General features: G+C 43.2%; 1 protein-coding gene across 2 annotated transcripts in view; it reads right to left on the bottom strand.

The window, feature by feature from the left end:
* Positions 1-3,405: 3,405 nt before the first annotated feature.
* The window catches only part of KHDRBS2 (KH RNA binding domain containing, signal transduction associated 2), a 1,412,749-nt gene continuing 1,391,084 nt past the window's right edge, over positions 3,406-25,070 (bottom strand). For both annotated transcript variants that reach the window (XM_029595673.1, XM_029595674.1), the window contains one exon: positions 3,406-3,619. In XM_029595673.1, the coding sequence (XP_029451533.1) occupies positions 3,522-3,619 (98 nt within the window). In that variant the 3' untranslated portion in view covers positions 3,406-3,521. The remainder of the gene's footprint in view (positions 3,620-25,070) is intronic.

Raw genomic sequence — 25,070 nt, 5'->3', positions numbered from 1 at the left:
TCAATGAACTCTGGGGCCCCCACCTCCTCCTCCCACACAGGCTTCCTGTTACTATGGAAACCCATGCAAGGGCCTTGAGCATGTAACAGCTAGTTGGAGACCCTGTGCTAAATGTATTCTTTAAAATTGTGGTTGTTGCTGCTATGGGATCAGGATGCCGCTGCCACTTTAAGTAACCAGAGGCTGGGAGGCGGTCCTAGAAAAAGGCATGGCATTAGCAGCAATACTCTGGTGCCTATCACAATTAGGTAGCAGAGGCAGTTTCCTACATTGCCTGTTCCTAAATCCAGGCCTGCATTGCAGTAGAATTGATTATTAAAATATGAGCATAGCTTTAGGGAAGGAGGAATCTCCAATAAGTGAATGGTTACTTCTGGAACCAATGGTGAATTCAATTCAGTGGATCCATCCAAAGAAATTTTGTAGTTAATGTATGGTTTAGTTATATTTAAATTTGCATTATATTTATGAAGTTATGTTTATAATGGCAGTAGGGCAGGAACCACACACTCATATTTTCCTATGGTTTTAGTAAATCCACCAAACAACACTGTAATAAATGAGTAAAATGCTAAAATAATGGCCATGGGGAAGGTTTAGACATCATATTTTTCTATGGCTCAATTGATGTTTCCTTTCCCTTAGTCAGCCTGCAGAAAAAAATTGGAATCTGGCTATTCTTTGTTCTTATGGCTCAGATGGGGTCTCCTTACTCTATGATAACAAAAATGTACCCATCACTAAATAGGGATAATCAGACCTTGGTCCTTGTCAAATAGGATGGAGACTCCCACCTGGAGGTGGTGGCAGCAATAAATTAATGTACCTAATAGCATGTTTATGTAATGCACAACTGGATCCGATTTGTTATTCTGAAAGATTAATATGTAGTGAAGAGCAAATGCTGCAGCCATTCTATTCCGCATATTACAGTGTCCTTGGCATTCTTGGTGTGAACAAAACTTACTGATGGGAAGGGGGGGGAGGGGGGAGAGTGTTGAAAAGGGTCTGGGTGGAGATGTGATTACAGGGGACATTCTCTTCTAATGTGTCAGTCTTAGTACCTGACCTAAGGGTAGGAGAAATCTATGAAATATAGCAAACAGAAAAACAAGACAGTCATGCATGATGGCTCTAAGATGTCTTTTTATTGTCTTGTATCTTCCCTTTCTAAGCAACCAATGATTCAGGCAGTCTCTTACTAGCCAGACACAACCGCTGAGGAAAAGTTAGCATTCAGGACAGAATTCAGGACTACAGATAAGACCTGGTGAGATGTTAGATGTATGTGAGATTGCAAGTTATAGAGTGACCCAAATCAAACACTATATGTTAAACCAGATCCTTTCAAAAGTTCAATTTTTGAGAAAAGAATACTTTAAAGAAAATTATAACACTAATATCACCATGGGTAGACAAACTCCAATGTAAGTCTAAGCCATGAGAAAGCTTACCTGATAACTTTATTATTCCTTTTGCTAAGCTCTCCATTACCCATGTGTACCTGAAATAGTGAAACAGAATAAGATCACTATAACCGACAAGAAACTGAATCTCTTATGACTAACAATATTTCAGATTCAAAGGCAGCAGGTAAGCTTCACAAACTTCATGAACTTTATAAAATATTAAAATAATTAGCATGCAACTCCAGCTGCAAGAGACTTTTTGTATTGTGCAGGCTAAACAATAATACACCTATGCTTTGTTCTCATCAAAAAAGTAAACCAATCACATTGACAAAAAGCCACCATTTTTTATCATAGAGAAAACAACTGTATGTAAAAGATTTACAGTTTTGGCATACCTACATCATGTTCTCATCCTTTTTCACAAAAATCAAGGTTATATATTTGTTGTTAGCAAGAGTTGCATTACTATTATTATTAATTTTAGTTCTGTTTATTAACTCAAGGTTTATATATTGTAAAATAATTTTGTTGACACTAGTTAATGTTAATTAGTTGTTTTAATCTCCTATATTCCTATTTGTTATGTTTTGGTAGGTTTACTTTTTTAACTATCAGTAACTTAATAACGGAGAATATTTAACATTACTTGCATACTCAAAATTACAGAGTTACTATTAGTGTTACCTGTTTAACGTTTAGTCATCCTTTGAGTCCTGCGACATATTTCCTTAATAATCACCAGCCATCAAGTCTGATAGTCTCAAAAGAAATATCAGCCCTCTAAACTGCCTTCAAGGGCGGTGATATTTAGCACTGAAAATTACAAATAAAGTTTTTGAAGTTCAATTGCAACAATTGGGCAGTGACACTGATGATTTGTTTGTAAAAGACAAATTGTTATACACTAAGCAGATGCAGCCAACGCACTCCTTTGCGTGAAAACAAGAAAGTGAATCTATGCAATGCTTACATGTTGAATGGGGTATTTAATGTGCGGGGAAACTCAAAGGTTGAACAACTAGGCATTTAGACAGTCTAACAGTGGTAAGTGGTAGTCTTACCTCTTTAAACTCCATTACACTCTCACGAGAGACATGCTAATACAAACAAGTCAATCAGAGTTTGTGTTTAGCGAGAGCAAGCTTAGAGGATAGTTTAAAATCCATTTATTGTTCTAAATCCATTTGTTCCATTAACATGTTATACATTAGTGCTTACTAACCATGGTTCAAGTAACAATTTAGTTGGTTAACTTTTAAATTATTTAACAACCATAAGTTATTAATACAACTTTTAAAATCTTACACAAAATGCTTAAAACAGTCTTGGGTTCATTTTTGTAATTTTATATATATAAAACATTTTAGGCATCTCTTGAAGAAGAAATAAAGCAGGCATTTAAAACTAGAAAACAAGTAATTCCAAATTTAGTTTGTTACAAAAGGTTTCAGCTTTATTGACAAATTATGGCAAACATATTTGACAAATTATGGTTTCCTATTTAGAGAAGCTTACACATGGAACTTTATGTAATTTCTTTCTACAAATACAGGTTAAAACACTGAACAAATTCAGTTAGCTACGTACATATAGTAGCTGCTTGTTTTCAACCCCATTAAAACAACATTTTAAATTAAATTTACAAACTTAGTATTGAACATCTTAGTCTAACATAAGTTAAAAAAGACAGTTTAAAACATTTTATCTATACCTTGATTATCTTCTGAAAAAAAAAAATCATTACATTTTCTTTTGCAAACTTAAACAAATACTCAGGCTTAGCTGTATGTATAGAGACTTCAGATCTGTAACAGCTTCATGCTTTGTATAGAAAATTTACACACAACAATGAATAACAACCAAGAGAACATTATCTTGTTGCATGGTTTAGAGACAATGTCTGCCAAGGATTTAAGTCCGTATTATAAAAGAATATGAATGTCAATGTCACGCCAATATTATAAGAAATACAAGTAGTACATAGGGCAACCATAAGCAGTAATCCCTAGGATAGAAAAGAAATGGACTATTACTTGTCTTGTTGCTGTTAATGTGGCGGTCAGAGGCTACTAATTGTCTTGGAGATGAAGTCACAGGTGAGAAGGACCTTCAATATCTACCATAGGGATGTTCCCTGTAACCTCCTCTGGATGACCTTGGGTGTGGTGCTTTTAAATTAGGACGGGCTGTGGCCCATTCTTCTTGTCCTGTAGTGAAAACAAGAAATGTGTATTTTAGCTTAAAAAACCTGAAATGATAACATTTAAATAATTAAAAACAGTTTTGTAGTCAAGATGGACTAATTGCTCTCTTTCAGGAATACATTCCTTGAAAGATTTCAATGCTATATCTTTGGTTTTTTCCCAAGTTGTCAAAAGATATACTTTCAAATTTCTTATGGTTTCAATTTCTGTTAAAAATTCACATTTGATTCTGCAGTTGAGCTTGGAAACTTACAATATAAAAGTGAAACAACATTAAAGATTAAATGTACTTTAATTCTCTGATTCTGAAGTGATATTTTCTATATATTGTTCAGGTTCATCTAGGCAGCTTGGTATTTATCTTTCCAAAATATCATGAGATATATTAAGCCTGGAACAAATATGGCAGCAGGGCAGATTTACATTTTGGGCGCCCAATGAAATATACACTATGAGGCTGATATTCAATAGGCTGTTTAGTAGAGAATTAACCAGATAAAGATAGCTGGATAACTTCTTATGTATATTCAGCTGGAAAAATGTCCAGCTGATTATACCTGCTTAAATTTATCCAACTAGCCAGATAACTTATAAAACCTAACCAGTTATGCTAGTAAGTGCCCTTCTAGCGCTGGAAGGGTAACTTGTGTGTAGTTTACACGTCCAGCGCAGCTTTGAAACAGGCTGTGCTGAACATCTCCGGGAGCGGGTAAGTTCTGACCCTTTCCCAGTAGGGATTTTTAGAGTTATGGGGAAGTAGGGAGGGTCCGAGGGGGTGGTGGTGGTGGTGCAGAGACTGTTTTAGATAGTGGGGGTGAACGTGGGAGGGCCTTATGACATCAGTTCTAATGAAACTGGGGGAGGCTTAGCAGCAGACAAAGGTTCTTTTTATGGATATAAGAGGTGATGTGGGATGGGGGTATGCCATCTGTGGCATCTATGAAATTTGATGAGGGGGTGGAAAGAAGTTGGGCCACAGGCCCTGCACCTTTTTATTATTAAGTTTCCCACCGCTACTTACCTGGATATCTTTTAAAAATATCAGAATATGTAGGTAGTTATCTGGCCACTCAAGGCTGGATACCTTTAAACCTGCTTGTAAGCAGGTTAAATTTATCTGGCTAACAGCCGAAAAGCTGAACTCCTCCCTGGAATGCCCCAGTAATGTCCCCTTTTTACCCAGCTAAATTATAGCCAGATAAGTGGCTGAATATGCCACTTGGCCATTTAGACAGACAACTTTTGAGCTATCCATCTAAGTGGCATTAGAATATTGACCTCTGATAGTCTATTGTATATAGATTTAAAAGTTAAAGATAATCCATTTTTAAAATAAGGAATGTTTGTCAGTGAGGGAGTATTGCAAATGAAACAATAACATGTGGCTTTTGAGATTTCTAGCAACATCTAAAAAAGTTTGACAGTTTTGGTACTTTTTTGACAATAACCCTTATCAATCAGCAATTCCTGACAGTGTTAAAATCAACGATCATGACAGTGCAAGTGCTCAATTTGCGATCAGCAGTTGGAAAGAATAAAGCCTGAGTCCCATCTTATCAGACAAACACAGTATTGACACTGACACCGGACAGAAAAAATAAGTGAAGTGTATTTATCAAAGGTTAGTGCTTGTGCTTTTTTTTCTCTGATTTTAAAACAATTTATTAATCAGTGCTGTGATCAGCACAGGAGTAACAAAAAATCACAAGCTGCTTTTGCACCTGCCTGTCCTGTGCCTTCATTATGCATAAGAGGTCGGGGCAAAGAGTTAATGAAAACATATTTAAGAAATGGGGGAGAAGAAACACTAAACAATGCAAAATGATATTTATGAAATGCTTAATACTGTAGAGAAGCAACCTTTCCACTTCAAAATGTACCCCTACTATAAAGCAAAGGAAAATTGATTTGCAATGAATTTAAAAGGCTAGTTCAAGTTTGAAAACATCTCAGTTTTGTTGACTTCTGCCTGACTGTTCTCTCCACAGGGAAAATATGTTTTCCTACCTCTCTCTCCTTTTCTAAAGGCTGAGTCTGCTGCTTATACTATTTATAGTGCTCAGTGATGTGGATGTGCTGCCATTTTTTATTTTAGCAAACGTTTCTTACCAGCTCTGCCTCACAAGGTGAGATACACTTTGTTAGCATAAATAATTTTAACAAGGGGCTCCCAGGAGCCCCCTCCAGAATATCCCTGATTGTGCTGTCTTCAGACCCACTCATTTTAAACAGCACTTGAACTGCACTGCCGTTTGTTCATTTAGCACTGACAGATAAAATCATTCATTGCTAAATTACTCATATAGGAATAGGGCAGGGCAATTTAGCATTACAAGTGGCATGAATAACACTGGAATAAAAAATGAGCCCAAGGTTTGTTACTACGCATTGAGACATTCAAATCCTATGATGAACAAAGATTGTTAGACTACAAAATTGGCAGAGGAAAAACATAAAACATTTGTATATTCAAAATAGTGTTTGGCTAATACTGAGAGATCATCAATAGGAGGGTCATTAAGTGGATTTGAGATCATGTTTTCTCTGAATGAGCACAAAGTTATTATAAGAAATTCCTGGCACTATTAGAAAAAAAGGGTGAAGAAAACATGAAAAACAAAGACATCCAAAAATAAGCCTTTGGAGAGGCTAGACCAGTGGTTCTCAACCTTTTTCCCATCGTGACACACCTGACAGAACACACTCACATGTGTGACACACTGCTCATTACAATTCACGGTGGAAATAAAAAATAAAGGCCCCGTATTATTTTTATTGTTAAGAATGACACAAGGGAAAGATAAAGAAAATTGGTTCTTACCTGCTAATTTTTGTTCCTGTTGTACCACGGATCAGTCCAGACCGTGGGTTGTGCCTCCCTTCCAGCAGATGTAGACAGAGAAAAACTTGAAAAGCACCCACTCCTAACATAGTGTGCCAGCTGCGCCTCTTCAGTATTTAGAATATCAAAGCAGAATAAAACTTCAAAGACCAATAGATAAATAGAACAAGCAAGAAAAAATTGTATATCAACAAGAACAGTGAACTTAGGAATGTATTGCCTATAAGGCATAGCTTGATATGCGGAATCTTCGTGTAGAACAAGTGTAAGCGTAGAACAATCTTGTGCTGATGCTACCCATAACTTATGCTGATGCTGTACATAACTCTCCAGATAGAAGAAAACAATCAAACAAACAAATGGACTCTCCAGGAAATGCATTGCCCACGACGGGTAGGCATCTGGACTGATCTGTGGTATTACAGGAACAAAAATTAGCAGATAAGAACCAATTTTCTTTTCCCTGTATATACCCGGATCAGTCCAGACCGTGGGATGTACCCAAGCTTCCCTAAACAGGGTGGGACCTGGAGAGTCAAGCCCGAATGACCTTACTTCCAAAGGATCCGAAACCCGGACCATGAACATCCAGGCAGCAATGCCTAGCAAACGTATGCAAAGACTTCCAAATTTCCACCCTGCAGATCTCCTGCGGTGACACCGAAACATTCTCTGCCCAGGAAGTTGCCTGTGAATGAAGCAAATGGGCTTTAAGGCCTTCTGGAACAGGATGTCCACGGCAGATATAAGCAGAAGCAATCGCCTCTTTTAACCACCGTGTCACTGTAGTTTTGGATGCTAAATGACTTTATTCGGTCTGCTCCAGAGCACAAAGAGATGGTTCGATAAACAAAAATCATTCAAGACCTCAAGAATCCACAACAGCATCCGTTTGACATCAAGATGTCTCAACTCCGCCGAATGAGAAGCATCTCTTGCCAAATCTGGGAAAGCTGGAAGCTCAACCAATTGATTCAAGTGGAACAAAGAGACCACCTTCGGCAGAAAGGATAGAACCGTTCTAAGAGACCCTCTGGAATCATAAAAATGGAGGAAGGATTCCCTACAGGACAAGGCCTGAATTTCCAAAATCCATCTTGTGGAGGAGATAGCCACCAAAAACACCATTTTGAGAGTTAAATCCTTCAAGGTAGCCTGCCTAAGGGGCTCAAACAGAGACTCACACAATACCCGTTGAACAAGATTGAGACACCAAGAAGGACAAATAGGACGGACCGGAGGATTTAAGTGTTTTGCTCCCTTCAGGAAATGTGCCACATCTGGATGAGCTGCTAGGGAACTTCCTTCAACAAGGCCACAGAAGTATCCTAAAGCCACCACCTGCAACTGTAAGGAACTATATGACAAACCTTTGCTCAGTATCTTCTGCAGGAAGGCCAGGTTCTGAGCAATGGAAGCACACCGCGTCGAGATTCCCCGTTCACTACACCAGGTGTCAAACACCTTCCAAACCCGGACGTAGGTAAGAGAAGTAGAGGTCTTTCTTGCTTGTAAGAGAGTAGAGATGACTTCCTCCGAGTACCCTTTCTTCCTCAATCTCCACCTCTCAAAAGCCAGGCCGCTAGACAGAAGCAATCCACCTGGTTGAAAAATACCAGACCTTGCCGGAGTAGATGTGGAAGATGTCCAAGGCAAAGAGGTCTGTCTATCACGAGGTTGACCAGATCTGCAAACCATGGTTTCTGCGGCCATTCTGGGGTGACTAGGGTGACTGGTCCCGGGTGAGTTTCCAATCTTCTGAGAACTTTGCCCACCAGTGGCCTTGGAGGAAATACATAGAGCAGGATGTCGTGGGGCCAAGGTAGGACTAGGGCATCCACTCCTTCTGCCCCGTGCTCCCTTCGGTGACTGAAAAAGCGTGGGGCCTTCGTGTTCCTCTGGGTTACCATCAAGTCCAGGTGTGGAACGCCCCAGCAGCACAAGAGAAGTTGTATCGCGTCATCCAACAACTCCCACTCTCCGGGGTCTAGACGCTGATGACTTAGGAAATCTGCCTGTACATTGTCAACTCCCTAGTGGGTGGAGACGTATGGGACAATTGATAAAATTCGCCCGACTCAGGCCGAGTTTCGCCACCTTCTAGTGGCTGCTTCAGGGGCTCAAAATGACTTCTCAAATGTGAAAAACAAATTGAAATGAATCACATATGGAATGTGTGTTCAAAAGTCATCCGCAGTGCAAACGTATCTTTAATGAAGTAGACTGCACTTAAAAATGTAATGGTTCCATTCAACCAAATGGTGCCGCTTACATGTAACCTGCGGATTGGCGTGTTGTCTCCACTCGTATCAATTGATGTAGTGGCGAAACCTGGCCTGAGTCGGGCAAATTTTATCAATTGTCCCATACATCTCCACCCATTAAAGATTTTGGAAAATACTTTATTGGCATATATTACTTTGTTGTTCCTCACGGCTTTTTTAGATTGCCTACCTTATTGCTTTCTGGGCCCATTGTCAGCTCCCGCTATGTGAGAGGCTTCCAGCTGCGCCAGATGGTACTGTGCCCAGGCCATCAACTTGTCCACCTCTAAGACCACTTGTTGGCTCTTCGTTCCCCCCTGATGATTGATATAGGCCACCATCATCGCATTGTCGGACAATATTTAAACAGCCTGATGGTGGACCAAGGGAAGAAACTCGAGTAATGCCAGATGCACCGCCCTTGTCTCTAGGCGATTGATCGACCACTTCATCTGCTCCTGCAACCACTGACCTTGCGCCGACTGAGATTGGCATACCGCACCCCAGTCAGAGAGACTGGCATCCATGGTCACTATTACCCACTAAGGGATCTCGAGATCCTTTCCTTCTGCAAGTGGTCTAAGAGGAGCCACCATCACAGACTGCAACTTGTGGATTCTGGTAGTGGTAACGGGGCATAAAATTCTTCTGACTTTGGCTTCCAGTGGGAAAGCAAAGCCCTCTGTAAGGATCACATATTAAGGTTTAAGGATTGTTTATTTTTATACCGTAAAATCAGTAATACTATCATAACGGTGAAGAATAAATTAAGGCATGAAAATACAATAATAATAATAATCAATACATAAAACAAGTAATAAGAATAAAATTATCAATGATCAATGAAGCATCGTAAAAGAGCATCATAAATACTTACAATTAAACATTAAATTAATAAAGTACAGGTGGAATAAAGTAGTAAAAGTACAAAGTGACAATGTGCTACGTTAAGCCGAGTTTTTCCTGTCACCTTGATTCTGTGTAGGTGCATTTAAACAGCCATGTTTTAAGTTCTGCTTTACATTTTTTAATATCAGCTTGCAGTCTTATTTCTTCAGGCAGAGTGTTCCACAGTTTTGGGCCTGCTTTAGAGATTGCTCGTTCGCGAACTTGACTAAGTTTAGCCGATTTAATTGTAGGTACTGTTAGCAGTCCTTTGTTGGCTGACCATAGATTTCTCTGCGGGATGTGCAAGCATATCATTGTGTTCAACCATTCGGTATTTTAGCCACAGACTACATTATGAATTATGCATGCAGTTTTGTACAGTACACGATAAATCAGAGGCAGCCAATGTAATAATATGAGTATAGGAGTTATATGGTCACCTTTATTTGTGCCTGTTAAGACACAAGCTGCAGCATTCTGCAGGATTTGCAGAGGTCAGATGGCATTAAGTGGTACTCCTATTAAGAGGGTATTACAGTATATGAGAAAAAGCCCAAGGTACCAACTCTAGAGTTGATGTCATCGATCCAAGAACTTGCAGATAGTCTCAGGCTCAGGGAAGTGACAGCAATAAGAGATCTTGAACTTGAGACATCAGTTTGAGAGAGCGGTCTTGCCAGAGAAAAACTTTCCCGACCCGAGTGTTGAACCAAGCTCCCAAAAATTCCAGGACTTGGGAAGACGCCAGGCTGCTCTTGGTGTAGTTGACAACCCAACCGAGGGAGTGAAGGTCCACTGGCAAAAATCCTCTGACTTCGCCCAAATGAGCCAGTCGTCCAGGTAAGGATGGACCAAAATCCCGTCCCTTCGGAGAGCCGCTGCCACCACCACCATCACCTTGGTGAATGTGCGCAGAGCGGTCGCTAGACCAAACAGGAGGGCCCGGAACAGATAATGATATCTGAATATCTTGAATCTCAGAAATTTCTGATGCTCTGGGCGTATTGCAATATGCAGATAAGCCTCTGTGAGATCCAAGGAGGCTAAAAACTCTCTGCTTCGTTTGGCTGAAATGACAGCATAGCGATTCCATTTGAAAATACTGCACCTTGAGGGCCTTGTTGACCTTTTTCAAATCCAGAATTGGATGGAACGACCCTTCTTTCCTGGGAACTATGAAGTAGATGGAATAACAACCTGTCCTGCAATGTTCTGGCAGAACCGGGAGGATGGTTCCAAGATCCGTTAGTCTGCGGAGGGTCTGGAGCACCACTTGCTTTTTCGCTGGTGAACCGCATGGGGAAACCAAAAACTGGTCTCGCAGTGGATGAGCAAACTCTAAAGTGTAGCCGTGTTCAATGATGATTCGAACCCATTGATTGGAAGTGATTTTGACCCATTCCTCGTAAAACAGGAACTGAGGAATGGGTCTGCGTTGTTTCATTGAGTGGACTTGGGACCGGACGGTCCGTGAGAAGTCCCGTCGCGGAAGGAGTGGTGCCCATGAAAGGATTGAGCCCAAGCCTGAGATCGTGTGGATGGGGGTCGCTGACCAAGGGAAGACAGCCTATTCTGACAAAAACGCTGCTGTCCCCTAAAGCGAGAGTAAGAAGGGAAGGTAGACTTGGAAGTCTGAGGCCTATCCTCCAGGAGCTTATGCAGCTTGTTCTCTTCCAGGGACTTAATCATCTGTTTCAGATCCTCCCTGAATAAAAATTTACCTTTAAAGGGGAGAGTTCCCAACTGGGACTTGGACGACATGTCAGCCGACCAGTTGCAGAGCCAGAGTAGTCTCCTAGTGGAGACCGCTGACACCATAGTTTGAGAGACCACCCGAAAAAGATCATACAAGGCATCCACACCGTAAGCCACTGGTGCTTCCAGACGCTCCGCCTGCTCCGCTTCCTGGGGAGAAAGATCCATTGCACTGAGGAGTTGTTGAGTCCACCTCAGACTTGCTCGCTGCATTATTGGATATTGGATATTTGCACTCCCTCATCATTGCACTCCCTCATCATCGCGATATTGGATATTTGCACTCCCTCATCACATCTTAATGTTGGGACTCATATTATGTACATAAGTTTGCTATTCCGATTTCAAGCCTTAAGCTATCGCTCCCACGTGCCCTGACCCTGCACTTCCCAGTTCCTTTTTTAACCTGTTTTTTGTAACTGCTCTCTTCCTGCTTTGTTTTTACCCCTGTTACATATAAACCGGCATGATATCTCTGATGATGGTCGGTCAAGAAAAAAACACAAATAAATAAATAAAAAATAAATCAGACTGCTACACACAGCAGCCCTGACTCCCAGAGCTGAGACTTCAAAAATTCTTTTGAGATGGACTTCTAGCTTCCGATCCTGTAGATCCTTAAGCGCCACCACTCCTGCCACTGGAATAGTTGTCCATTTGGTGACTGCGGACACTGAGGCATCCACTTTCGGAACCTTAAGGAGATCCAGAGAGCCTTCCGGTAAAGGATATAATTTGTTCATAGCTCGCCCTATGCATAGGCTCACCTCTGCAGTATCCTACTCACACAGAATAATCTGTAGGAGTATGTGATGAAAAGGAAAAGTATGGGCCGGGTCCCGCAAACCCGCCAGGACTGACTCCACAGTGCTGTCACTTGGAACTTCTTGAGGAGGGGAGATTCCCAACTCATTCAGCACATGGGGAATTAAGGGGTCCAGCTCGTCCCTTAAAAACAGATGAAGCATCAGCTGGAGTATTGTCGTCCGGATCTGGATCCAGCATGTCCAAAGGGTCTTGGGAACTGACTGCAGGCAGCTCAGGGGCCCCTGGATCCCAGAGAGGGCAAATCCTATTAACTTCTTGTTCCGCTGCCATCTTATGGATCTTAGGAGGAGGAGGCTCTGAGTCCTGAACTCGGACAGTGGGCATGGGTACCCCATCTGGCTGAGAAAAACTGGCCATGTAAGCCTTATGTAGAAGGAGAACAAAATCCGCAGAAAAAGGAGCTGGAGGAGCCCTAGGTGCAGGCAAGGGAGTCAGTAAATACTCAGAAGGGTCCTGCAGCAGGTTCTGAGGACCTTCAGGACTTAGTACAGGGGGCAAAAGTGGAGAAAAGGTTTCCCCTCCCCCAGCTGCCTGTGCTGCTGCAGCAGCAAAAGTATCTAAAATGGCCGCCATTCCCACACTCCATGGGAACGGATCAGGCCTGCTCACATGGGCACCTGACGAACATCAGGACGCAGCGGTAGAGCAGGTCTGAGCTCCCGAGTTGCCCAGTGCCTTAGAAGTGCCTTGCCCGCCGGTGAGGCATGAAGAACACATGCTGTTGCGGGAGAGCCTCGTTGCCGACTCCCCACAGGCAGCACATTGTGACGAATACGTCATGGCTGGGCCTTGGAGCACCGTGTGCAGGCAGTGAAAAATTCAGAAAATGCCCGGGAAGGAGAGCAGAAAAGGCAGAGAACAAATTGGCAAGACAGCTACTTGTTTTCTTTTCCTTTTTTCTTTTTTCTTTTTAAATAAGTCCCAGAGGCATTAAACATCTTTGTAGGACTGCAGCACAGGGGGAGGGACCAGACCACCGGTACTCACCCCAGCCAAATACTTCTCCCGGGTACTTAGTCCACCCTGCTACTGGTGGGGCAGTTCCCCCTGGAACCTGCCTGCTCTCCAGGAGAACAGCACCACTGAATCCTTCAACCTGTTTCTTTTTCTTTTTTTTTTTTTTTTTTTTTTTTAAGAACTGCTGATGCCTTTTTTTTTTTTTAAACTTGCTTGTTCTAAAAACTATGAACAAGAGAAGGAAACTACATAGATCAGTGGTTCTCAACCCTGCCCTGGGGACCCCCCCCCCCCCCAGCCAGTCGGGTTTTCAGGATATCCACAATGAATATGCATGAGAGAAAATTTGCATGTGGCTGGGGGGGGGGGCTCCCCAGGACAGGGTTGAGAACCACTGACATAGATAATCCTTTGTGAAAAAGAATAGTCTTTTTTTTTTTTTTTTTAAATTTGGAAGAGGACCCCAGGTTCTGCCACCTTCATCTGCTGGAGAGAGAGAAATACTGAAGAGGCGCAGCTAGCACACCATGTTAGGAGTGGGTGCCTTTCAAGTTTTTCTCTGTCTCCATCTGCTGGAAGTAAGGCACAACCCACGGTCTGGACTGATCCGGGTACGTACAGGAAGCATATACTGTCTGAACAGAAATTGCATAAATAGTAAACATCCCACACCAAAACAGCACCAATTTCCAGTACTCAAACAGCAAACACCTTACTTAAGAAAAGGCAACATTGAAAATATTACACCAGGCCTTAAGACATCAATACATCTCCTATTAGGAAAATGGAACAAGCCAGGCTACTATAGAGCCCTACACAGAAATTACACTCCAGCAGAAAACCTCACCTGAATCACATGTGCTGACCCTCACCTAACAAAGAATAAAGAGACCAAAACGCATAACTAGAAGCATGCAGACAAAAACTGAATTGGAAACTGCAACAAGCCAGGCTTTCTGTATGCAGTGTAACAAAGGAAAAAGAGAAACATCACCAGTCCTTATAAAACAAATCAACAAATATAAAATCAATAGCAACAAAACCATACTAACAAAAGAACAGATTATATCGAAACAGCTGATGAATGGAATATCCAATAATTAAAAACTCATATCAAAAATTTCTAGATACCTATAAAATATTTCAAAATAGCAGACACAAAGGCCCAATAGTGAAAAATAATAAGGATACAAAAAATGTTTTGCTCTGCATACCTGGGAATGTTTGATATCCAGGTGCCCTGAGATTGTTTTGAATTAGCAGGAGGAGGAATGGTTTGCTTGCAACTTTCTCCTCTCTCTCTCACACTGGCTCTTAATCACTCACATATACACATGCTTTTTCTCTCACTTATATAGGTTCTTAATTATACACTTACTCACATGCTGTCTATCTTTTCACGCTTACACACCCAGGCTTTCAATCACACACATACATGCTGTCTTTTTCTCTTACACACAGCCTCTCATTCACATGCTTACAAACATGCTCTCTCTCTTTCTCTCATATACACACAGGCTCTCAAACACATACTCACATGCTCCCTCACCTAAACCAGCTCTCAATCACACACAGACACACATGGTCTCTCTTTTATTTATACACACGATCTCTCTCACACACAAAGGATCTCAATCACACACGCATATTCTTTCACACAAACAGGTTTTCAATCACAAAATTACACATACAGGTTCTCAGTCACACACTTCCATTCATGCTATCTCTCACACACAGGCTCTCAATCACATACATACTCTCTTTCACATATACAGGCCTCAATCATTCACATACATGCTGTCTCACACACACACACCACCTCAAACAAATATGCTTGCTCATTCACTCACTCCCCCCCTCCCCGAACTAGTGACAGTAGCAGCCTCCTCCATTTCCAACCCTAAAGGAAGCAGCAGCCTCCTTCACTTTCAGCCCTCGCGGAGAAAGGAGTCCCATCGGCCACGGGGCTTGATGTTGTTCTTCATTTTTCTCCGAGCCGCGCTGCTCATTCCTCAGGCCGCACCTCGCTTCTTTTCTTTGGGCCGACGCTGCCTGCACTAGCATGGTCTCTTCTTCCCATGCACGCACCTGTGCTCGCCACTTCCTCTTCCGGGCCATGGGGGGGGGGGGGGGGGGGCGGGAAGAAGAGAGCATGCCGGTGCTGCTGACTCCAGCTGTCCTGTCGCATTTCACCCATGCTATCACCATTTTAAGCCCATGTGGAGGACCTATTTTGCTCGGGTAGGGGGAGCAGCTGGGTCAGCGGGGGATCGGGAAGTGTGGTGACACACCTGCGTGTGCATGGCGAAACACTGGTTGAGAACCACTGGGCTAGACAATAAGGAGGAATGGTCAGCACAAATAGGCAAAAATGCTGAATGTTAGTATAGCCTGAATTTACAAAACGCATGTCATCACATATCCCAGGAGACATTTCAAAATTGGTTGGACATGCAAATTCATACCTAGAAATAAAGAAGCATATTTAGATCCCTGTGTGCCTGTTCATATAACTACCTAAGAACTTTAAGGACATTTCAGATCCAGGAATTTGGGGTGACAATCTTTGACATAATTGAGGATATTTTACAAAATTTTTCCTATATTCTAATGATTCCAATTGGTAATTCTGGCTTAGAGGGAGAGAGTAGCCTAGTGGTTAGAGAAGCTGCTATTAAACAAGGGAGACTAGGGCTCAAATCCCATTGCTGTTCCTAATGATCTTGTGTAAGTCACTTTACCTTCCATTGCTTCAGGTACAAACTTAGATTATGAACCCTCTGGGGACAGAGAAATAATTACAGTACCTGAATGTAATCTGCTTTGAGGTGCCAACAAGCAGAATATAAAAATCTAATAAATAAATAATACTTATGAATAAAAGGGAGGTGTTAACAAATTTATTCACTTCTGACTCACAATCTTCCTTCTATATGGTAATGACAGCTTTGAGGCTTGCTGATTAAAAAGGTGGAGGGAATGATAGGTATTTAGCTCTTCACAGTCTTTAAATATAACACTGAACACAGAGTTATTTCCTCAATCAGAAAAGGCATTTTCTAAAAACTAAAAATATACAAAATGCATTCATCTGTTTTAATAGTATCAGAAAATACAAGGAGGCAGTCCACTAATTAAAAGGATATGAGTCTACCCTTTTATTTGTACAGTGTGCAATGTGGGTAACTGATAAGATATTCTTCTTTTTAATTCCTACCACATATATAACTTTTCTTTTAGACTGAATTCTATGGATCTGTATTTGTTTCAGATCCAAATGAAAAAGACTTTTTTTTTCCCCCATGTTGGTTTCTTGGCAATGAAATTAAATAACACTACAAAGAAAAATTTGTCATGTCTATTTCTATTGTTTTACTGCCTTTAAAGCCTATGGGGGAAGAATTAAGCAATGCATTTTTTAAATCAGTCTCAGATTGCCTGGAGCCAGTGGTGGATGGAGCAAGGAGTATAACCAATCAATTGCAAGCAGTTTTTTTATCCAGCCTATCCCAGTTTGCATGATTTTTTTTTTATTCTGAAATTGAAGTAGAAAGCTAAACTGTAGCAGACTCAATATTGGGTCACTTATGTGATGATGTCAGAGAATTAGCACACAGGCTGCAAAGCTTCTTGCTCTCAGAGTTGACAATTCCAGGAAAAGTTTATAAAAAAAAGGAATTGAGAGAAACAGTACTATCAGCCTATCACTGCTTTAGTGTACTGCTATGCTACTGCTTGGTACTGGGCACTATGCAGTATGCAGTGTTGTTAGAATCTGTAAGCTGTTACTTTCAGAGTGATACAGTGTATTAGGAGGGCTGAGAGCAAACACTATAGTGTATGTCATTAGGAAAGGTACCCTGTGTCAGGGATTGTCTTCCTTTTCTCTGTGCTGTGCACTGTGATTATTTGTTCTCACTGTTTAAAGGTGATAGTGTAATACACAGAACACCAATAGAGAGTCTGAGTTAGCTGACAGAAGTGCACAATTGTTTCTGATAATTATGATCCCCTGTGTGTGTTCACTCATTGTAGTATGTACATTCTAACACTATAACACCCAATATACTGGTGATCTCCCTCTCTTTTTTAAAGTCCATAATGTCATTGGTATTAAGAGGCAGATGTGGGAATGGAGTGAACAGAAGCCTATTCAGAGGAAAGTTGTGCTAGTAAGAGGTGTGGCCAGCCATATGGTTGTCAGGGAAAAAAAAAAGGACTGTGCAGTAGCTACACTTGCACTGATTCTTTACTGCAAGAAACCAAAACAAAAACCAAACAGATGTTTCTGACTTATGGATGCAGGAGGAAATAACCAAAGTAGATAAGATATAGATTCTCTTACTCAGGGATAGAGAGGGTGAGACCTGGAACAACTAGCAATCCTTCTGATGCTACATTAACTCAAAAGTCCATGGCAAATCCTCAGGAAATGTGCCAGCAACAGCACTTCCTTGTAGACTACTAGCATTTAAGCACAGCTGAAAACCAGGCTGGTTTTACTCATAGCCAATGGGAGTCTGGCTGGGCCTAGCCCTGCTCACAGTACCTGGGATGCTATTAATCCCTCACTTCCCCACTTCCTCCAAGCCAACATAGCTTCTCCAGCAGGGTTCCAGACCTCCATTGCACAAAGCCAGAGGTTCAAAACCCCACAATTCCTTACAATGGTCAGCAGTATCAGTCCTCCTGCCCTCCCCATTCTCCAGCTAATATCAAGCATGATGTTTTTGAAGAAGGTGAAACCACTCCAGTCAGATGCAAGGCTGAGTCGGAAGCAAAGGAGGAATACTCATCAGAGGGTAGCAGTAGCAGAGATGGGGTACAAAGAAGCCAAGCCAGTGCAGTGCTCTCTGATTTGCTCTGACTAGTGTCCAGAGCAGATACTGATTCAGGTGAATCATATTTGGGATTTCAAGATTTAGAGGAAGGTTATATTGAAAGTCCAGAAACTACGGAATTGGGATACTAATGTGATATCTGATGAGCTGTTACAGGTGTACAGCATAATCATAGATGCTGCAACTGATACTGCTGGAGTCAAGAATATCCCCCCCTCTTCCCAGGAACAGTAGGAATTTGAGAGTATGAAAGATTCCCTTGTCCTTTTACCTCTTCATCCACCCTCAATCCCAGCCCCGGCAGCAGTACTCAAGGATCTAGAAAGAGCTTTCTGAAAGAAATTGCAGGTGTGTAGGCATTTTAGTGCTATGGAGGATCAGAATTTTGCAGAATGTCTTCACTAACAGAAGACCACCAACAGAGGAAAGATACCAGGCCATCTTTCAAACAGTGCTATGCAGCATCATTCACAAAAGCAACATCCATTAGTGTGGGTTTCAAAGGAGGCTGGAATTAATCTGAGAACCCTGTCCTTTGCTCAAAGCAGAAGAAGGAAAGCCACAGGAAAGGGAAAGTCCGTGTCTCAAGCTTACCTCCACCTGGACCCTTTCTCCCGTACCCCCATGACATTGGCAAGTCACCATGGAACAGGCAGAGTGACTTGCCAGTCACATCATTGTACTGGGCCAAGAAGCAGGCAGCATTGAATATGGTGACATGGTGCATCGGGGAAATAATTTCCTTCTATGATCAGCTCCTGCTGGTTGTTGAGAAATGGAATTTTAGTAGTTGCTTCCTCTATTAGCTTCTAATTACAAAATGTTCTCCAGGACAACTTTTAGATCCCCATCCTGCACAGTGAGCAATATGCCCAACTGCAGGGGCAGCCTGACAAGGTGGAAGAGAATAGCATCACCAGCAACATCTGGACCAGCAAGAACACTATACACACTGGTGGTATCTGATGAGACAGGGACAGTCAAAAGGTCTAGTGGGCATGGATAAACAGGATGCAGGTGGACTGTGCTCAACATCCTTGTAATGGATAAGAACCATACCTCAACCTACATCTTAAAAGCAATCAGGGGATGATAAAGGGCTGGAGAGACTGAACTATTCCTGTTATTTTGAGAACTGATGTCAGCAGCAACATAGGCTACAAGGAGATCCGATGCTTTGTGCGCTTGTTCTACCCACTAGTAAGAGACACTTTTGGGCTGTGGGGAAAGGAAGGCAGCAAACTTGTCTTGCAGGATCTGATTGATAGGTACAGAAAAATAGCTGGGCATGTTAAGAAGTTCATGGAGATTGCCTTGCTCCAGTTATCATGGATTATTCTTGAACGCCAGAGGAAGTTGTAGGCAGGTCATGAGTAGGCATATTATCCTGCCAATGCTTTCACAAGAAGTTAACTCAGTGACGTCAGCTTATTTGAGTAATCAGATGGAGTGATATTAACCTTCTCAATGTCTTAGATCACCCTAATACGTTCCAGCTGTTGCTTTTGCAATATTGGTCTCCATTCATTGTAGAGCATTTTGGATCTTTGCTCCAACCATGTGAAATTTGGTTCCATTAGCAGCAAGAATGGATGTCAACTAGAACATCTTTTGAAAAATAATTAATACCTGTTTATTCAGTCAGACTCTTTGAGGATAACTTTCAAACAACTTCATGCCGCTCCATATACACATGGATATGGCTGCGAAGAGAATTACTACAAATTTTATAACCTGCACATTTCAGGTACATGAAGATTATAAAATATGCATATGTCCACCCCCAACATATGTGCATAAATATGCTTTCATGTGAGTACCTGCAGTGCTTTGAAAGAGTGTATTTCAATGTATTGAATGTGTGCACTTTTCCTACCTAATTTAAAAACATACATGCAAAAAAAACCCTACTTGCTCATATAAAATCTTGATTGATGCACGTAGTTTGATATATTTTAAAAGTTGTATATATAATTGAAATTAATAATTTTCTAGATCCTCCACCAGTTCACCTTTCTCCAGGTCATTAAGATCCTCCTAGTTCTTCAGCCTCAACTCCCCCTAGTTCACCCACACCTCCCACCCAACCAATAAATGACAACAGAGCCATCTGATATCAACTGGGTGAGATAATTAGCAGGTGTAAAATTGTGCAAATAAATTATTACATGTACTCCCAAAAATCTCGTATAAAATAGCAATTTATGATGCATAAATCATGGCCTTACCTTGGAATTCCCCTCTTCTGTCCCTTTTTATATGCATGTAGATTTGTGGACAAAAATGAAATGTGTGTGTATATTTGATGTCTACAAAATAGTGAGAACAGGCTACTTACTGTTATGTCCATCGGTTGCAGACAGCTGCAACTGTGTTTACTTACTTCCTGCACCGCTCTCCTGCCCTCTGCGGCCTGCTTGCGGTGCAAGCCAGCCTCTACCGCCGCATTCCCCAGGACTCCTCATGGCAGCCTGGACGCCGCCTCCACCCATGTCGACTTTGAGCCTTTCCTTAGATTTCACCTTGGCTTACCACCCTCAAGCCAATGGCCAAACTTAGAGGACCAATAGAACTCTAAAACAATTCTTGTGAGCCTACGTGAGTCTGCGGCAGGATAACTGGGCCAACCTCCTTCCTTGGGTGGAGTTTGCATTAAATTCTCATGTGTCCACTTCCACCTGTTCGTCTCCTTTCCAGCTGGTCTATGGACGTCAACCTTTGCCACCACGTCCGCTCCCACTGTCCGTTGCATCTCCAGCAGCGCAGGAGACTGCCCAAGAATTACACCAACAGTGGCAAAATACCCAACAGCTGCTCAAACAGGGTGCCCAGAGATCAAAAAAGGCATTTGATGCCCATAACCGCACAGCACCCCAGTTTCAACCTAGGGATAAGGTATGGCTCAACACCAAATGTATTCTCCTCAAGTTGCCCTCAGCATGCTTTGCTCCTAGATATACTGGCCCCTTTCCAGTGCTATGCCGTCTGGGTCCCATTACCTACCGACTCCAATTGCCTTCCTCGCTCAAGATTCACAATGCTTTTCATGTTTCCCTACTAAAGCCTCTGATTCTTTCTGGATTTTCGAAGAAACCACCGGATCCCTTACCGTTATACTCTGAGGCTGATGTCACCTACCAAGTCCGAGATGTCCTAGACATCAGGAAACATGGAAGAAGGTGGGGATACCTCCTATCTTGGGAGGGCTATAGGCCTAAAGAGAATAGCTGGGAACCCATAGCCAATATCCTGGACAAGTATCTCATTCAGCAGTTCCATGCCAAGCATCCTCACAAACCCAAACCCCCGGGGAGGGGCCTTAAGACGGAGGATACTGTTATGCCCGTCGGTTGCAAATGGCTGCGACCGTGTTTACTTACTTCCTGCACCGCTCCCTTGCCCTCCCTGGGCCTGCTTGCAGCACAGGCCAGCCTCCACCGCCGCATTCCCTGGGACTCCTCGTGGTGGCCTGGATGCCACCACCACCCACGTCGACTTTGGGCCTTCCCAGGTGCGCGCGCGAGCCACCAAGCTCTCTTTTGAAGCCTCGGGGGCATCCCTGTTTGATGATGTCATCGGACCTGTGTATTTAAGCTCCACCTTCACCCTCAGATAGCCGACTTGGCAACAAGTTCCATACATCTCTACAACTCCTGCTCTCGTGTTCCTGTGGCTATGCATCAGGATCGTGGACTTGGACTCTGTCTGGTACCTGCTTCTCAGGGGCCAGTGTGCGCACCTATGTGGACTTGCTCTCCTAGCCTATCCCACTCCTCGGGCTGTCTCTGCGCCTCCTGAGTCCTATCTTGCAAGGCCTCCCGCTCATCGGGATTATCCCTGGAATACCTCTGCAAATCCATGAGTTCTACAACAGGGTTTTCCCGCTCCTCAGGGTAATGCCTGTGTCCTGTACAAGACTGTCTGCACCTCCCCGTTCCTCAGGGCCGCACCTACGTGTTACTCAAGAGACTGCCAGAGCTTTCCCGCTCCTCAGGGCAGTGTTCTCATGCTTCACTGTGACTGTCAATGCCTCCCCGTTCCTCAGGGTCGCGTCTACATGCTACACTGAGACTGCCAGCACTCCTCCGCTCCTCGGGCTGTGCATACGTCACCAGTAGAAGCCTAGCTCGGGCTTCCCTGCTCCGCTGGTTGGCCTATGTCATTACATCTACATCCTCTATGCTGTGCAGCTCCGCCCCTTGAGGTTGCCTCTCCGGAGTACTCCCTGCACAGCCAGTCTTGCGCCTCTCGCTCTGCGGCCTGTCTGGCGCCTTCCTCTTCGGGGTCTCTGCCCAGGTATTGTCTCCAGCCTGCCTCCCTACTGGGGTACTCTCCTGGTTCCTCGGGACCTCGCCGTAGCTTCGCTCAGAGCTCCCTGCTGTGCCTGAGCTCGCCTCCCGACGGTGCGGACCTGTGGGGCTCCTCTCCACAGGAGGCAACAACTCGCACCTCGGGCCAAGGGCCCACATACCCTCAAATCATAACACTTACATGTGTATATGCTAATTTTTATGCATGTAGCTCTTTGAAAATTCACTCCTTTGGTTATACCTGAATTAAATTGCTTAAATATATGCTAGGACACAGTTGGATTTCTTCTAATCCCACTCTACGGGTATTTATTTGTTTGTCATTGTATCTGATTATAGCTTTCAATTGCAAATTGTTTTTGTTCTATGCTTTGTAACCCACTTTGGGCTTTACATGTAAAAGTGAGACACCAAGTCTCACAAAATATATAAATAAAATAACTACAAATTGTTAAGTTTGCTGGCTGCGGGAGCCACCTACGACCAGCATCACTCACCCCAGCACCTGTGTCACCCTCTTGATATAGTAGGAAACACCATTGTGCTGGCCCCACCCTCTGGTATGGCATTGATGCTGCTAGCTTGCCATCATCCTGCTCCTCCCTGCAGATCCTTATGCGTGCATGTGAGTCCTTCAGCTTGATTTAAAAAGCCAACGGTGGGAAAGGCATTGAGTCGCCTAGTGATGATGTCTATGCAATTGCTATATTTAAGCTCAGCCCATGCTCACCTTCACTGTCTCTGCAACAGATCTCCTGCCTAGAAGTACATGTTGCCAGAATTGCTGTTATTGCATTCCTTGTTTTTCAGCCTTGCCTCATTCAGCCTTGTCCTCCAGCCTTACCTCATCCAGCCTTGTCCTACAGCCTTGCCTCATCTAGCCTTGGCTTTCAGTCTAGCCTTGTCTTCAAGTTCAGCCTTGTCTTCTTTTCTTGTCCTGTCCAATCTCTTCAGTGTGTCTTCATCCACCCTTGGCCTGATTCTCTGGACTTGACCTCTTGCTTGCACCTGACCATGTTTGCCTACCTCTTGGACTGGACCTCTTGCTTGGACCTGACAATGATTGCCTGCTGCCTGGACCTGACCCCTTGACTGGACCTGACAATTCTTGTTAGCTGCCTACACTAAGCTCGGCCTGTCTCTGACTCTATTAACCTGCTATTTGCCTGGATCCTAGTGTGACTCTGGATTCTTGTTACCACCACCACCAACTTAGGGACCCACCTGAGTCCTGCTGGCCACAAGAATCCAAGCGTTCAACCTGCAGAGGAAGTGGCTTGTAAAGGTGAAGCTCCAGATTGTCCCACTACAGGGTACATTTGCCAGTTGCTGGCATATGCCTCAGGGGTTTGCTATCGAGGCTGCATCAGCTACACCACAGCATTAAGGGCTCACACACCCAATATGCTTTACAGGTTCCTTTCCACCATGAGCTCAGTGGACTTGTCTTCTGCTTCCACCATCACCCGCCTAGCACAACAGATTCAACAACAGCAGGATTAGCTGAATACCATGACTGCCCACCTTCAGGGCAAGGTGGCCTGGCCTGCTCCAGCTCTCGCCCCAGCACCCGTTTTGCAGCCTGCTATTTTAATGCTCCACTTGCCTCCATCTCCACCAATGAGGTATGATGGGAATCCCAGAAGCTGTAGAGACTTTATCAATGTTGGATGCAATTCAAGTTGCAGGCACCCTTGTTTCTGACACATCGAGTCAAAGGAACTTATTTTCTTTCCTTGTTGGGTGGCACTGCACTGGCTGGGGCTTCCCCCTTTCGGGAAAGGAATGACTCACTTATGGGGGATCTGGCACGCTTCCTGCAAGAGTTTTGACAAATATTTGATGAGCCCAGTTGCACAATTTCCAAGGCTTCTGAAGTCCTACATATTTGGCAAGGCTGTCGGTCTGTGGAAGAATGTGCAGTACATTATTGCACCTTGGATTCTGAGCTACCTTGGGGCAGTGAGAGCCTGATTTTATTTTCTGTCAAGGACTTTTAGAGTGCATTAAAGCTGAGTTGGCTGACCGGGACCTAATGGCTATGGAAGGGCTGATTAACCTAGCTGTATGACTAGACCTGAGGTTTCAGGAAAGGGTCAAAGAGAGAAGCTTGGCTCATTGCCCTATCTATCTTGCTCCAAATTTCCAGTGACCTGTGATCAACTCTGGAGTCAGAACCACCACTATCAGAAGCCATGCAGGTGGATTGCTTCCAACTTTCAGCCAACGAGAAACATAGGCACCGTAAACTTAACCTTTGCTTATACTGCACTGCACCTGGACATTTCACAAATTGCTGCCTGAACAACTTGGGAAATTCAAGAATCTAAGCCTTGTGGGAGACGCCACCCTAGGTCATCTTTGCACCTCTCCATAACTAACACTCCCAGTACATTTGTCTTGTAGGGACATTCTTGTCAATGCTCTTGCCTTCCTGGACACTGGCTCCAGAGGCAACTTTATCCATGAAGCTTTGGTCCAACAGTACAGCACAACCACAGTTCCCTTGAATACGTTGCTCTTGATATCCTCCATTTACAGAGAACTTCTACCTAGACAGGATTCAGGAGTCACGGTAAAACTAACTATGCAAACTGGGATCTTGTGTAAAGAACAAATCAGCCTCTATGTGTTACCCAAGGCCATCAATGCAATTATTCTGCGCCTGCCATGATTCCTTTTATATCAGCCCTATATTCACTGGGTCACATTGCAGGTTACCAGATGGGGTCCTAATTGTTATGAGCAATGTCTCACCAAATTCACTCC

Source organism: Rhinatrema bivittatum, chromosome 3 (assembly GCF_901001135.1).
Source record: "Rhinatrema bivittatum chromosome 3, aRhiBiv1.1, whole genome shotgun sequence".
Lineage (NCBI taxonomy): Eukaryota > Metazoa > Chordata > Amphibia > Gymnophiona > Rhinatrematidae > Rhinatrema > Rhinatrema bivittatum.
The sequence above is the reverse complement of the archived record's forward strand: the minus strand, read 5'-3'. Positions and strand labels throughout refer to the sequence as shown.